The 16,499-nt window shown below is 46.1% G+C and overlaps 1 protein-coding gene across 1 annotated transcript in view; it reads left to right on the top strand.

Annotated features, from left to right (window-relative positions):
• Positions 1-2,151: 2,151 nt before the first annotated feature.
• NID1 (nidogen 1) overlaps positions 2,152-16,499 on the top strand; it is an 89,956-nt gene continuing 75,608 nt past the window's right edge. The window contains exon 1 of the mRNA XM_055234454.2: positions 2,152-2,622. Within this exon, the coding sequence (XP_055090429.1) occupies positions 2,398-2,622 (225 nt within the window). The 5' untranslated portion in view covers positions 2,152-2,397. The remainder of the gene's footprint in view (positions 2,623-16,499) is intronic.

Genomic DNA, 16,499 nt, shown 5'->3' with positions numbered 1-16,499 from the left:
TTAACGGAATACTTACTTTGTGCCCAGCTAGGAGTATTTAATGAATCACCTTATCTAATCCTCACGACAATCCTTTGATTTTCATTATGAACATCCTATACAAGTGACAAGGATATTGAAGCTTAGAAACCTGCTCATGCTTATACAGCTAGTAAATGGAGAGCCTTGACCTCAGCCAGGCTGGATTCAGGCTGTGCTGAACCAGCAAAGTAGAGAACTGCTCTCCTCCTGTATTCGCGGAGGAAAGTCCCATGGATGGACCAATAGGAGTTTCAGAAGCTGCCTGCGTACCAAAAAGGGATAGAATTCATGAGAAGGGTAAGAGCATTCCAGGCACAGACTACAGCTTCAGAGACAGCTCTGATGTGTGACAGAGGCTGGGGTGGGGGTTTTTGAAGGAGGAGTGTTGGAGGCACAGGCCAAAAAAGGCCGACTGAGCTTGGAGTTTCCCTCAACCACAGGGCATGGGGAAGTCGTGGGGCCCGTGTCACGTGCGGGTGAACATAGAGAAGAATCTCCATACAGAGATCTCGTAGCAGCAGGAACAGGCAGTGCTGGGGCCCAGAAGCCCAGAAATAGTCAGAACCACAGATGGCATAGGGTCGAGTCAGAAGTGCTTCTGGGGAGCAGGCTGGGGGCTCACAGTGCTGTATTGGGAAGGAACTGAAGGAAAAGCACCGTATTTGACAACAGACTGCAGCCTGCAGTAAAAGGTAGTAAACAGAGGGCACTTAATGCAGTGGTTATAAGTGGGGTCCTTGCAGCTGGAACACCTAGGGTCACTTACCGGCTCCCAGCTGCGTGACCCTAGCAACATGACTTAACCTCTCTGGGCCTCTATGCCCCTTCTCTGTAAAACAGGGAAGGTCTGTTTCCTAGGGTTACTGTGAGTGCAAAATGAATGAATACTTGTAGAACACATGTTGTCTCTGATGGGTAATAAATGTTATCTCTAATGGCTAATGAATTCAAAAGAAAAAGACAAGGTCTCATGAGTAGATCAAAAGCGTTTTGCTTAGAAGCCATGTTTTCTTTGCTTTTTCTTCCTGTCTTTGCTGGTTCAGAACACACGCCCCCTAAATTTTATATAGAATTTGCTGTTTTCTGAAAAATTATTATAAACTAGGTTCAAGGTCGTTACTTTTAGCTGCTGACAGGAAACTGGAACGTCCTGTTGACCCCTCCAAGTTAATAGGTCTGACACCAAACATATCCAACTCCAGCTGTCCCAGATCCTCTTCCCTGACGTCAAAAGGCAGTACTAGTTTTCCAGTCCTCTGAGTGCAAAACCTTGAACTCAATTTTAACTTCATTTCTTCTCCTCTTCAATGCCAATCTTATAATCAGGTTTTGCTCCTTCTTTCATTTCAATGTTTTAGACTTGGTCCTCTAATAACTTACCTGTCTCTACTTTCACCCTAGTGCCAAATTAATGATCAACCGATTATTCAGGATACCACTTAAATCGCTTATCTCCCTTTGTCAAGAACTTTCAATAGTTTCTTCTCCGAGTGATAGAGCGAATTCAAATTCCTAAATTTGTGATTCAAGGCTGTGCTTCAACCGGTCCCTCCCCAAATCCTCTGCTGGGGGATGGTGCCCTGAATCCATCCTGCTCGGTCCTCCACCTCCCTTCTCTGCCGCCGGATGACATCCCATTCCTTCCAGAGGACCCGGGTTGATTCCCACCGTCCCACCTGCAGCTTTCCCCGCCAGTTTTTCCAGCCCTAATGTCCTTGATGACTTGGGGTCCCCACCTGACACTGGCTTGTGTTGTACACTGGTGACTTTGCCTCGGAGGGTGGGACCCCGTTTGCTGGCGAACTTCCACAGTAGAGAGCACAGGATCAGGCACTCAAAAAACGCGCAGTGAAGGGGTGGATGATCACATGAACGTGCTGGTGGCTCGGTCCCTTGGCTTATTCCCAGCTGCCACCCCGTCTTCCTACCAGGGTCAAGCGAATTGGACCCCGGACGCGGCCGAGCGGCAATGGGGTGGGCGCAGTTCCTGAATCCAGAGCGTTTCCACGTCGCCGGCTCTCCACGACCCAACCCTAATCGGAGGACCACGGTGCAGGTCCCGCGCTCTGCTCCCCCTCCCGGAGGGGCCGTTCGGTGGGAGTCGGGCTGGTTTCGAGAATAGCAGGCGGCTGCGCCCTCGGCGGGAGGTTCGGCTTCGCCCCTCGCCCTCCCCCTCGCGGCCATTGGGCTGCCCCGCGGCGCGCCTGCTGGACGGGGCGGGGCCCTCCCCTCTCCCCTCCGCTCCCCTCCCCTATTTCCCGGGGTGGGAACGCCGGGAGGCGGGAGGCGAGGGGGCTGCCGGGGGCGTCCGGTTACATCCCCGCCTTCTTCTGCCCTGGCCGCGGGACCGGGTTTGCGGGACCGCAGTTCGGGAACATGTTGGCCTCGAGCAGCCGGATGCGGGCTGCGTGGACGCGGGCGCTGCTGCTGCCGCTGCTGCTGGCGGGGCCTGGGGGCTGCCTGAGCCGCCAGGAGCTCTTCCCCTTCGGCCCCGGACAGGGGGACCTGGAGCTGGAGGACGGGGACGACCTCGTCTCCCCTGCCCTGGAGCTGAGTGGGGCGCTCCGCTTCTACGACAGATCCGACATCGACTCAGTCTACGTGAGTGAGCCCCGGGAGGGCGGGCGAGGAGCTGCAAGGCGCGGCTGGCCGGGGGCGCCGGTGGAGCCGGACGGACGTGGGCGTTGCAGACGGGGACTGGGACCCGCTGGCCGCTGGCGCATCGGGCACGGCGCAGGGTCTCCCGCCTCTGCAGGGTCCGCGAAGGTCTCCCCGACCCGGTCCCTGCCAACCGAAGAGCGGGTCGCGGGGTCTGGGTGGCTCCGCGCGCCCCCGGCCGTGACCCCGTCACCCCGGGACCCCGCGGAGCTTCCTCCCCGGCAGCTGTGGGCTGCATCGCCTCAGGGAGGTCAGTCCGCATCCCTCGGTTGTCCAGTCCCTTCAGGGCTAGGACCCGGCTGGTCCCAAGTGGAGCCAGGTTCTCGCGTGGAACCTCCACAGGGCAAGAGCTGGAGCTGGGTCGCAGCCGGCGCACGGGCCCCAGGACTCTTGTGGCTGCGGGAGAGTTTCGCCGGCAGCCTCCTGTATTTGTGTGTGGACTCCGGATGTGTCTTGGCAGTGATGCTGCTTTCCAGTTGGGCTCGTTTCAGAGTCCGGAGTCCAGAGCGGGAAACATAGGGCTCCTAGTGACCCAATTTCCTGTGGCCAGGCATTGTCACCACGGAGGCCCCAAACGAGGAGCGGGACCAGATGACCTACAGCTCCCTGGAGCCTCCCTGGGACTGGCCGGGCCTGGGGGCGCTGTCAACTTGTTGAAGTCCTTTCGTGCCTCTGCCTTCCTCGACCGCGCACCATGTGGATTTCATATAAGGCTTGTGTGCATTCCAGAAGTGTGGGGGGTTGGCGGGGGGAAGGGGGTTGGAACTGCAAACGCAGCGGCTGCAGCCTGTCCTGCCCGTGAAATGGCTGTGCTCCCAATCTGGCCTGGGGACACTGCGCCTTAGACAACACTCACGTGGAACTTGTAAGCTTTGCCTGAAACGAATGAGCCCTTCAAGTCTGGATCCACAAAGAGCCTTCCCCCTTGTTGGTTGACTGCCCTGGCCGCTTTGGACACTGGTGAAGCCTGTAGATCCCTTTTCAGTATAACGCTTTTATTTTAGTTTTTAGAGAGATGAGGTCTTGCTCTGTTGCCCAGGCTGGGTGCAGTGGCGCAATCTTGGGTCACTGCAGCCTCCAACTCCTTGGCTCAAGCTGTCCTCTGGCCTCAGCCTCCTGAGTAGCTGGGACCACAGGCGAGTGCCACCACCCTGGGCAGTATAAAGTTTTAAATGCATAAAATAAAATCCACAAGATGACCAAGGAAGGCAATTATGTTGAAATACAGATCAAAATATTAAAAAAACACACATCTTATGCTCTTATGTACTATATATGCTTATATGCTTACTTTTTCTTTTTCTTTTTCTTTTTTTTTCTGAGACAGAGTCTCTCTCTATCCCCCAGGCTGGAGTTTAGTGGCACAATCTCAGCTCACTGCAACCTCCACCTCCTGGGTTCAAGTGATTCTCCTGCCTCAGCCTCCTGAGTAGCTGGGATTACAGATGACTGCCACCACGCTTGGCTAATTTTTGTATTTTAAGCAGAGACATGGTTTCACCATGTTGGCCAGGCTAGTCTTGAACTCCTGACCTCAGATGATCTGCCCGCCTCAGCCTCCCAAAGTGCTGGGATTACAGGCGTGAGCCACCATGCCTGGCCCAATATATGCTTACTTTTTTTTTTTTTTTGAGATGAAGTCTCACTCTGTTGCCCAAGCTGGAGTGCAGTGGCGAGATCTCGGCTCACTGTAACCTCCACCTCCCAGGTTCAAGCGATTCTCCTGCCTCAGCCTCCTGAGTAGGTGGGACTGTAGGCACGCACCACCATGCCTGGCCAATTTTTGTATTTTTAGTATAGATGAGATTTCACCATGTTGACCAGGCTGGTCTTGAACTCCTGATCTTGTGATCCACCCACCTCGGCCTCCCAAAGTGCTGGGATTACAGGCATGAGCCACCACGCCTGGCCTATATGCTTACTTTTAACAACATTAAATAACAAGGTGTAGCAGTGGATCCAAGGGCAATTCAGGTAACGATTGAACTTTGAAGATCATGAGCAATATTCTGGGACACATACAGCAACTATGATATGATATGAAAAGGTCTGTGACTTCTATTAGTGACTGCTTTGTTGCCTGCATTCATAATTAAAGGAAATGCTAAATATCAGTTTTTGGTTATTCTTTTTTTTTTTTTTTTTTTTTGAGACAGAGTCTTGCTCTGTTGCCTGGGCTGGAGTGCAGTGGCTCAATCTTGGCTCACCACAACCTCCGCCTCCCAGGTTCAAGAGATTCTCCTGCCTCAGCCTCCTGAGTTGCTGGGATTACAGGCGCGCACCACCATGCCTGGCTAATTTTGTATTTTTAGTAGAGGCGGGGTTTCTCCATGTTGGTCAGGCTGGTCTCTAACTCCTGACCTCAGGTGATCTGCCCACCTCGGCCTCCCAAAGTGTTGGGATTACAGGCATGAGCCACCTTACCTGGCCATTAGAGATTTCTAAGTAGATGGCTGACACGATTTAACTTTAAAAGATTATCATTTTCATCAACAAATAAATGGCATGGTGGGGAAAAAGAAGGAGGGAGACCTGGTGTGGATCAAAAGAGACTTCAGAGGCTTGCTGACCAAATGCAAGTGAGGACTTTGTTTCAGCCTGATTAAGACAAATCGGCCATAAAAAGGTGTCTTTGAGACAAACTGCATTTCTAGAAGAGGTATACGTGCAAATGTGTAGATATAAGTTTCATTTCTCTTGGGTATATACCTAGGACTGGAATTCCTGGGTCATATGGTAACTCTATGTTTAATATTTTGAGGAACTGTCAAAGTGTTTTCCAAAGCAACAGCACCATCTGACATTCCCACCAACAATATATGAGGGTTCCGATTTCTCGACATCCTCACCAACATTTCTTATTTCTGACTTTTTGATTTATGGCCATCCCAGTGGGTGTGAAGTGCTGTGTTGTGAATCTGATTTGCATCCCTCTGATGGCTAATGACATCGAGAATCTTTTCATGTACTCATTGGCCATTTGTGTTTCTTCTTTGGAGAAATGCCTGTTCAAACCCTTTGGTCATTAAAAAAAAAGTCGTTGTTTTTTTTTTAATTGTTGAGAAGGGCATCATCTTTCAACAAGAATACTTCATAAATGAGACCAGCCTGGCCAACATGGTGGAACCTCATTTCTACTAAAAATACAAAAACCAGCCAGGTGTGGTGGCGTGCACCTGTAATCTCAGCTACTCAGGAGGCTGAGGCAGGAGAATCTCTTGAGCCTGGGAGGTGGAGGTTGCAGTCCAATGCAACCTCTGAAAAAGTCAGCTTTTTCAGACTGAGACTCTGTCTCAAAAAAAAAAAAAAAAAGAGAGAAGAATAGTTCATAAATGAAGCTGTATTTTTCACATTGGATAACATTAGCAGGCAAGTAATGTCTGATTATTGCTTGGCTTGCCACACTAAGATTAATACCTGGTGTTAAGGAGATTACAGCAAGGTCATGCCTGTGAAGTTATATTTTTCCCCAGGTGAGCAGCAACTGACCTATGGGGTAACACTCACTTTGGCCTTATCATCTATTTCCTTGCCCACCAACCTTTCACCTAACGGTTTTAGCATCTATTAATGATCTTTGCCTGAAACAGTAATGAAATTAAAGGTTGCAGGATGCTGTTTTATTTTGTTTTGCTGGTTGCTTGTTTCTGTCATTCTTTCTGCATTTATTAGCTGGCATATTCTGTAAGGAGGTTTTCCTCATCAACCATGACTTTTGGGTAACACTGATATACTGTTCCTTCTGAAAGGCAGATAACTGCTTAACTCTTTTCCTGTAATTTTTTATGTCTAAGTTAAGGAATTTGTGTAATACAGTACTAGGCTCCAATTGCCACAGGTAAACTTCTGATATCTATATTCAGGTTGTTAAGGAGAAACGTGTCTCCCCAGAGATTGGGGGTCTCACACCCCAAGGCCCTTGGTGTTGCATCCTCGAGGGCTACTTCTTTGATAGACAACCCGTAGTTAAAATTTAAAGAACCCAACAATTTTTTTTTTTTTGCCAGTCAAATTTAGCCTGGGGGGTTGTATATCAACTTTAGTGATACTAATGCTAATAAGTTCTGATAACCCACTACCATCGGAAAAGCCCCAATCATTTTTAAATGTTGGAAAGTAATCTCAGGTAGAAATTTTCTGCAGAAGAGAGGGGTAACTGATCCAAAGTCACTTGGACATTAACTGGATTAAGTTGAAAATGTTGACTCATTTCTATTACCCTTGTGTCAGAGGCATGTGAACCGAGCAACTCCATCTTGAACCGGTGCTGGGTAAAATGAGGCTGAGACCTACTGGACTGCATTCCCTGATGGTTAAGGCCTTCTAAGTCAAAGGATGAGATAGGAGGTCAGCACAAGAAACAGGTCATGAAGACCTTCCTGATAAAACAGCTTGCGGTAAAGAAGCCCGCCAAAACCTATCAGAAGCAAGATGGCGATGAGAGTGACCTCTGGTCATCCTCACTACTACACTCCCACCAGCACCATGACAGTTTACAAATGCCATGGCAACGTCAGAAAGTTAACCTATATGGTCTAAAAAGGGGAGGCATGAATAATCCACCCCTTGTTTAACGTATCATCAAGAAATAGCCATGAAAATGGGCTACTAGCAGCCCTTGGGGCTGCTCTGTCTATGGAGTAACGATTCTTTTTTTTTTTTTTTTTGAGACTGAGTCTCACTCTGTCACCAGGCTGGAGTGCAGTGGCACGATGTCGGCTCACTGCAACCTCTGCCTCCTGGGTTCAAGCGATTCTCCTACCTCAGCCTCCCAAGTAGCTGGGACTACAGGCACACGCCACCAAGCCCAGCTAATTTTTGTATTTTTAGTAGAGACGGGGTTTCGCCATGTTGGCCAGGATGGTCTCGATCTATTGACATCATGATCCACCTGTCTCGGCCTCCCAAAGTGCTGGGATTACAGGCGTGAGCCACCGCGCCCGGCCGCTGTTCTTTATTCCTTTACTTTCTTAATAAACTTGTTTCACTTTATGGACTTACCCTGAATTCTTTCTTGTGCAAGATCCAAGAACCCTTTCTAAGGGTCTGGATCAGAACCCCTTTCCAGTAATCCTTAGATTGTCCCTAAGCTTTATTTACTAATCCTTTTGTTTCTATTTCTATTTCATGCCAGAGTCATTTCTTCTGTGGGGTTAATGGGGATCACTTGCAATTTGGACTTGGAGTTTTGTTCTGGCACTTCTAGTGTTTGATCTTAGGCAAGTTGTATAAACTGAAACTCATTTTTTCTCAAATGAAGAATGAACATGATATTAATGTTTACTAGGTTTAATGAGATAACTAAAGTAAAAACGCTTTGTAAAATGTAAAGCACCTTGCAAACGGATTAGGCTCCAGGTCCACTTGTGGGCTCTAGGCTGAAATTAATCCGTCTCCACCTTGATTGTGTCCCGGACTTGCCTATTTTCTGGACTTCCTTTTTGTGTTTTACTTTTTTTTTTAGACTCATTTTGTTTTCCAGCTTTTTGTAGCCGCCCAGTCACTAACTTTGAAGCCATCCCAAAAAACATTGCAACTTGCATGACTTTTGCCCCCAGTGTCTCTAAACTAGACAGCCAAGTGTAACAGAAAGAGCACGGGCTATGGACTCCAGCAGATGTGTGTTCCGATCTTGGTTCCATCACTTGCTGGCTGTGTGACATTAAAGCTAAATTAAAATCTTTTGTCATTTCTTTGTCTGTTTCAAGTATGGGAAAAGAGGGATGGTTGTACTAAATGCCTGTCGTATGAAATTTTAAAAGATAAAAAGAGCCTTAGTAAAGGACCTCAACATTAGGTGACAGCCCATGTTTGCTGCATTTCCACTCTTTATGTTAAATTATTTTAAGTTCCCGCTGCCTCTCACCCATGGAGTTTGCTTTTGCAAGTTTCACTGTCTTCTCAGTACAGCGACTTGTATTTGTAAAAGGACGCTGTTTGTTTCTTATTTGTTTCTACCTCAAGCATTCTCTAAACACACATGTTTTTGAGAAGGCTCCCCCCAGACTATTGCAGGCCACTTTCTGCCCTGGGGACTGTTACTAGGCTCATCGAAGCCCCCCCAAATGGCTGTTGTTTCACTTTTTCAGGGAGTATTTGGACATAAGAAATCTAACATAAATTTTATATTTATTGAGCATCTGCATATAGACTTTCTCCAGTGATTCATGCTGTCTGAAAGTTCATGTTAAAGATGAAATGAGACAAGAAGTGCTTTCTAAGATGGGAAACACCCTCCCATTAGAAGTTAGGTGCTCTGTCCATCCCCTTCTTGTCAGTTGGGTTGAAACAATTGTACATAAGTGGTTCCAGCTGTTACCCATGTGGTGCTTGGCATTTTCACCCTGGGTTTTTTTGTGATCTAATTGACATGCTCTGCCCTAGGGCAGCTGGATGAAAAGCCGTATTGTTTGTTGTGTTTCTTGGGGTGAGTGGGAAGACATGGTTCTGCAAAGGGGCATGTAGTTTTACTAGCCGCATAGTGAGCTGAAGTTGAACTTTGCTAAAGGAACTTTTTCCCAGTGTGAACTGACATTGTAAGCAGTTTTTCAGGGAAATAGTTACATCGCTCAACATGCTAGAGATAGCTGTTTTTCAGTAAAGAAGTTTTTACTCCTTAATGCAAATTCACAAAGAACCTCACCTAGGCAATATTTGATTACCTTAAGTTACCTTAAGATGATAGTATTACATTATTATCATCAGCAGCACTCTCTGATTCAGATGGGCTTTCTCAGAAATGCATTCACCCCCTGAGGGTTTTGCGATATGGTCAATACAGCAAGGAACGTGCTGCTGCCATTGGGAGTCAGGATCCCTAAGTGAGGGGTCAAGATGCCAATTGCAGACTTAGAGAGAGGGGCAGACAGAAAGAAACATATGATAAACCCTGGTTGGGAGGTCAGAAAGCCTTCACAAGGGAAAATGAGACTTTGCCAAGCACATGAGCTGAGAATTATCAAGAAGGTTTTTCGAGGAGGTTTTCTTTTTCTTTTTCTTTTCTTTTTTTTCTTTCCTTTCTCTCTCTCTCTCTTTTTCTTTCTTTCCTTCTTTCTTTCAGTCTTACTCTGTTGCCCAGGCTGGAGTGCAGTGGCGAGATTTCGGCTCACTGCACCCTCAGCCTCCCGAGTAGCTGGGATTACAGGTGTGCACGACCACACCCGGCTAATTTTTGTAATTTTATTAGAGACGGAGTTTCACCATGTTGGCCAGGCTGGGCTCAAACTCCCGAACTCAGGTGATCCACCCACCTCAGCCTCCCAAAGTGCTGGGATTACAGGCGTGAGTCACCACGCCCAGCTGAGGAGGTTTTCAAGAAGGAGGGAATCATAGATCCAAAAGCATGTAGTGTTAACTAGGAGAGACTCCATGGAGAGTTTGGAGAATTAAAAGCAATCTAAAATTTTTTGCTGGCACATTTCTCCTCTAGCCTTTTACTCACCAACATTCATAAAAACTAAAGTGCGATCCCATAATCCATGTACTTTTTTGAAACGGATTCTCTCTCTGTCGCCCAGGCTGGAGTGCAGTGGCGTAATCTCGGCTCACTGCAACCTCCGCCTCCCAGGTTCAAGTGATTCTCCTGCCTCGGCCTCCTGAGTAGCTGGGATTACAGGCACCCACAACCACGCCTGGCTAGTTTTTGTATTTTTAGTAGAGACAGGACTTCACCATATTGGTCAGGCTGTCTCAAACTCGGCACCCACAACCACGCCTGGCTAGTTTTTGTATTTTTAGTAGAGACAGGATTTCACCATATTGGTCAGGCTGTCTCAAACTCCTGACCTCAGGTGATCCACCTGCCTTGGCCTCCCAAAGTGCTGGGATTATAGGCATGAGCCCACCGTGCCTGGTCCCGTGTACGTTTTAAACTAGTACAAATGTAGTGAACAGAAAGTGATACTGGTGACTGCTGTGCAATACTTAGGCTTCATGTTTTTTGTTTTTTATTTTTTGTTTTTTCCTGGACTCAGGGCACTGTATGGGGTGCCTTAGGCTCTGTAACTTTTGATTAGTTTTAATTACAAAATCTGCTTTTACCAGCACCACCTTCTGCTCATTGATGTGGTCTAATGTGCCCAGTGCAACTAACACTCCTGTGTCCCTGGGAGGGGAGTGGCAGTGGTAGGAAAGTCTGGAGAAGGAAGAAATTCAAAGACCATGAGGGGTGGACGTAGAGAGTGGAATGGTGGTTACCAGAGGCTGGGAAGGGTAGGGTATGGGATGAAAAGAGGTTGGTTAATGGGTACAAACATACAGTTTGATAGAAGGAATAAGTTCTAGTGTTTGATAGCAGAGTAGAGTGACTGTAGTTAACCAATATTGTGTATTTCAAAATAGTTAGGAAGATTTGAAATGTTCCCAATGCAAAGAAATGATAAATGTTTGAGATGGTGCATTTCCTAATTATCCTGATTTGATCATTACACATTGTATGCATGCATGTATCAAAATATATACTCCACATGTACCCCATAAATATGTACAAATATGATGCATCAATACAAATAAAATAATAAAGTGGATCTTCACCAACACAAAAAGGACAGCGAAGGAGTCCCTCTTCTTCATTTTTCTTTTGTTGCTTGTGCTTTTGGTGTCATGTCCAAAATGTTATTGTCAAGATCAATGTCGAGGAGCTTTTTCCTTATTGTTTTCTTCTAGGAGTTTTATAGTTTCAGGTCTTACATTTAATTCTTCAATCCATTGTGAGTTAATTTCTATGAGTGCTATAAAATAGGGGTCCATTTTCATTCTTTGGCAGGAGGATATCCAATTTTCCCAGCCCTGTTTATTGGAGAGACTACCTTTTCTCATTGTGTGTTCTTGGTGGCCTTGTCAAACGCTAGTTGACCGTAAATGTGTGGGTTCATCTCTGGGCTCTCAGTTCTGTCCCGTTGATCTATTACGGCTATCTGTGATAGCTTTGCTAACCGACTTGATTGTGGTATTCATTTCACAACATATATCTGTATCAAATCACGTTGTACACCCTAAACTTATACACTTTTGTTTGTCAGTTATACCTCAATAAACCTGGAAAAACAAAACCAAACAAAAACAAGGACAATGAGCCACAGGCCCTACTGACAGAGAACGTTAGTCTTGGCTTATCTATTAGAGCCATTTGCCTTTCTTTGCTGAACTTCAGATCAATCAGGTTTGTTACATGGTTTTGTTTTTTTTTTTTCTATTTTTATTTTTTGAGATGGAGTCTCACTCTGTTACCCAGGCTGGAGTGCAGTGGCATAATCTTGACTCACTGCAACCTCCACCCCCTGGATTCAAGTGATTCTCATGCCTCAGCCTCCCCAGTGGCTAGAATTACAGGTGTGATTAGCCACCGCACCAGACCTGTTATACGTTTTTTAAAAATAAACTTTTATTATGAAAAATTTCAAATATACTCAAAAATATAATGAACTCCGTTGTATCCATTACCAGCTCCAACAAGTACCAATTTGAGACTAATCTTCTTTCATTGATGTCCTCACTTATTCCTGATGTTCCCTCCCCATCCCCAAACTGAATTATTTTTAAGCAAATCCCAAATATTTTTTTTTTTTTTTAATTATACTTTAGGGTTTTAGGGTACATGTGCACAATGTGCAGGTTTGTTACATATGTATCCATGTGCCATGTTGATTTCCTGCACCCATTAACTCGTCATTTAGCATTAGGTGTATCTCCTAATGCTGTCCCTCCCCCCTCCCCCCACCCCACAACAGTCCCCGGAGCGTGATGTTCCCCTTCCTGTGTCCATGAGTTCTCATTGTTCAATTCCCACCTATGAGTGAGAACATGCGGTGTTTGGTTTTTTGTCCTTGCGATAGTTTACTGAGAATGATGTTTTCCAGTTTCATCCATGTCCCTACAAAGGACACGAACTCATCATTTTTTATGGCTGCATAGTATTCCATGGTGTATATGTGCCACATTTTCTTAATCCAGTCTATCGTTGTTGGACATTTGGGTTGGTTCCAACTCTTTGCTATTGTGAATAGTGCCGCAATAAACATACAAATATTTTATCTTTCTGTAAATGTTTCAGAATATACCTCAAAAGAAAAGACTCTTTAGGCTGAGCACAGTGGCTCACACCTGTAATCCTAGCACTTTGGGAGACCAAGGCGGGCGGATCGCTTGAGCTCAGGAGTTCCAGACCAGCCTGGCCAACATGGTGAAACCCTGTCTCCACTAAAAATACACAAATTAGCCAGGCGTGGTGGCACACACCTGTAGTCCCAGCTACTCGGGAGGCTGAGGCAGGAGAATTTCTTGAACCCAGGGGGTAGAGATTGCAGTGAGCCAAGACCGCACCACTGCACTCCAGCCTGGGTGACAGAGTGAGACTATGTCTCAAAAAAAAAAAAAAAAAAAAATTCTTTAAAAAAACAAAATAGTAAAATCATGATCATACTTTTAAGAAATGATAATTCCTGGCTGGGCGCGGTGGCTCACGCTTGTAATCCCAGCACTTTGGGAGGCCGAGGCGGGCGGATCACAAGGTCAGGAGATCGAGACCATGGTGAAACCCCGTCTCTACTAAAAATACAAAAAATTAGCCGGGCGTGGTGGCGGGCGCCTGTAGTCCCAGCTACTCGGAGAGGCTGAGGCAGGAGAATGGCGTGAACCCGGGAGGCGGAGCTTGCAGTGAGCCGAGATCGCGCCACTGCACTGCAGCCTGGGCAACAGAGCGAGACTCTGTCTCAAAAGAAAAAAAAAAAAAAAAAGAAATGATAATTCCTTAATATTGTCCAATATGCAAATGGTTTCATGAAATGTTTCATTTTGCTTTTCAGTTGTTTGGTTTAAATCAGGGCCCATACAAAGCCAACACATTGCATTTGGTAGATGTGTCTCTTAGGACTTTTGTTTTGAGATGGAGTTTTACTCTTGTAGCCCAGGCTGGAGGGCAATGACGCGGTCTCGGCTCATTGCAACCTCCACCTCCTGGGTTCAAGCGATTCTCCTGCCTCAGCCTCCCAAGTAGCTGGGATTACAGGCACTTGCTAACACACCAAGCTAATTTTTGTAATTTTACTGGAGACGGGGTTTCACCATGTTGGCCAGGCTGCTCTTGAACTCCTGACCACAGTGATCTGCCCGCCTTTGCCTTCCAAAGTACTGGGATTATAGGAGCAAGGCACCTTGTCTAACTGTCTCTTAGAACTTTTAAAATCTACAGATCTTCCCCCAACCCCCAGCTCTTTTTTTTTCTTTAAAATTTATTTGTTCAAGAAACTAGGTATTTCTTCATTTTAGTGTTTTATATTCTGGATTTTGCTGATTGCATCCCATTGTGTCCATTAGCATGTTCTTCTGTCTCCTGTATTTCCTGTAAACTGGCGGTTAGATCTGGAGACATGACTGAATTCAAGTTATGCACTTTTTATTTTAGTAATTGGCATTTTACTCCACTGGCAAGAATGGTAGTAATGCACAGTTCTCTGACCCTTCATATCACTTACAACTAAGCTCGCCCTCAGGCCTTATTGCTAAAATAACCTGGACGCACAGGTCTTATCCTGCTTTGAACCTGCCTGTCTGCTATGTTGGAGGAAGTCAAGAAGTGAGGAGACTTGTATGTATCAGACCATGTGCAAGCTCTGGAACTACCGTGGTGACCAAGACAAATGGAGTCCCTGACCCTGAAGAAATGACCACATAGTGGGTAGAGAAGCCAGAACCTACAAATAGGCAGGAAGAAGACATATCAGGGGCTGGGGGTGTGAGGGAAGGGAGAAAGGAGTGAGTGGAAGGAGCTTCCACTGGAGGGGATGCCAGGAAGCTCTCTGAGAAGGCACTATTTCAGCTGAGGAATAAGGATAAGAAGGGCCAGTCATGTGACTAAGGAGGTGGTGGGGTTGGGCGGGGGCGTGCTGGTGGTAGCTGAGATGGAGAAAGTGCCATATACAGTAACTTCTCACTTAACATTGTGGATAGGTTCTTGGATACTGTGGCTTTAAGCTAATAATGCATAACTAAACCGATTTGACTGTCGGGTAATTGACAGAAACAACATTTAAGTTCCTATGGCTTATTTCTGGTCAGAAACACATCACCAAACTTCCCATGAAGCCCAAAACACTTCTAGTATTAAACACTGAAATAAATAAATGTGAGCTATACATACATTTAAGATGAATAAAAACAACCAAGATATTATTTACCCAATTTTTGATGAATCAGTGAATAATGGAGGTCATGGTGGTAGTGGGTTCAATCAAGGAAGAAATGTTTGCAAAGCAACATTGTCAACTTTTCTGACCCATGAAGTTCAAAAACAAACAATCACAAATCCAGCAGCTTGCTGAGTACTTTCGTTGGTGTATAATTTATTGGTGCATAGTTTATTGGTGTGCATTTGGGTGATTACTCATACTTGATGCATTTTCATTCTGTGATAATTTGTATTCATTCATTCATTCATTTTCCACCTGCTTATTCTAGTTCAGAGAGGAGGGTGGCCGGAGCCCATCCCAGCAGCTAGTGTGCCAGGCAGGAGCCACCCTGGACAGGATGCTGTCCTATAGCAAGGGGGCTCCCATACACCCACACTCACAGTTCACCCGACTTTGGCATAGCTTTGGGATGTGGAAGGAAACCAGACTACTCAGAGAAAAGCCATGCAGACATGGGGAGAACACGGACACTCCACACAGACGGTGGCTCTAGCCAGGAATAGATTTTTTTTTTCTCATCAACGTTATACCAAAACAACATTGAATGCAATGAAGTTATTTGAGGACCTGCTGTAGTTGGAGACAGGACATGCAGCGTGGGTGGTGAGAAAGAGGAAGGAACCAGGACCCACTTCCAGGTTTCCTGGCTTCACCAGCTGAGCAAATATTGGTGATGGCCTGGGCATCAGTGGTCACATGGGCCCAAGGACTCCCCAGCCCAGTCCCCTTGGGGATTGTGCCTGAGTCTGTGCCTCCTCCTGCCTGAGTGCCTGTGTCCTTTCCCTTTTTGCTCCCTGCCCTTCTGCTGTTGAATTGCCCAATGGTACTTTCAAAAGATGGAGAAAAGGAACAAGGCTGATAGGAGCATCGTGCATTTGACAGACTTTGCAAAATGAGACTTGCACCCAAGTGGACGGGAATATTGTTCATCAGCTTTGCTATTAACTGTTACTTCCAGGAAAAAGAAGTTTACAGGGGAGAAATTTAAAGCTAAGAATCCAGTGAAACTTCTGGCTGTTCTGCACATTACATTTATCATTGAAGTCATCTTTCTTCATTATCACAGACGATCGAGCTGAATGTTCAGTAAAATTAGCTGAAAAATAATTTTCCAATGAAAATACTAATGAGGGTTATATGACCGTTGTCCAGAGCATTTGCAGTGCTGCATGACACTTGTCTAAAAACCTGACTCTTAAAACATTCCTTGTGAAAATAGAAATATTCCCATGCCTAGATTCCAAATAATAAAAGACACTGAGAGGGTTTTCAAAATTAATGTACTGATTTAAATTTCACTGGAAAACAGCTTTTTAAAACTAAATTATCTGGACGTGGCCTCCCTGTGATCACTTCCAACTGCTCACTGCCAACTTCTGGCGGCTTGAGAGAGTGAGCCGTTTCCCACGCTCCCACACGGTAGCTCCCTGGGATGCTTGTGCTGGGAGATGTTTGGGTCCCTGGAAGGGAGACAAAGGGACCGGCTGGAAGAAGCCCCTTGTCTGACTCCCTTCTCCGCAGCTTGCCAGTATCTTCTAGAAAAGCCTTGCTGGTGCCAGGTGATGATGGAAAATATGTCACCCAAAGAGTTAATAGCTCATAACATGTGGTTAAAAGAGAACGTTTTGTTAAGTC

The sequence above is a fragment of the Symphalangus syndactylus genome, chromosome 19 (genome assembly GCF_028878055.3).
Source record: "Symphalangus syndactylus isolate Jambi chromosome 19, NHGRI_mSymSyn1-v2.1_pri, whole genome shotgun sequence".
Lineage (NCBI taxonomy): Eukaryota > Metazoa > Chordata > Mammalia > Primates > Hylobatidae > Symphalangus > Symphalangus syndactylus.
The sequence above is the reverse complement of the archived record's forward strand: the minus strand, read 5'-3'. Positions and strand labels throughout refer to the sequence as shown.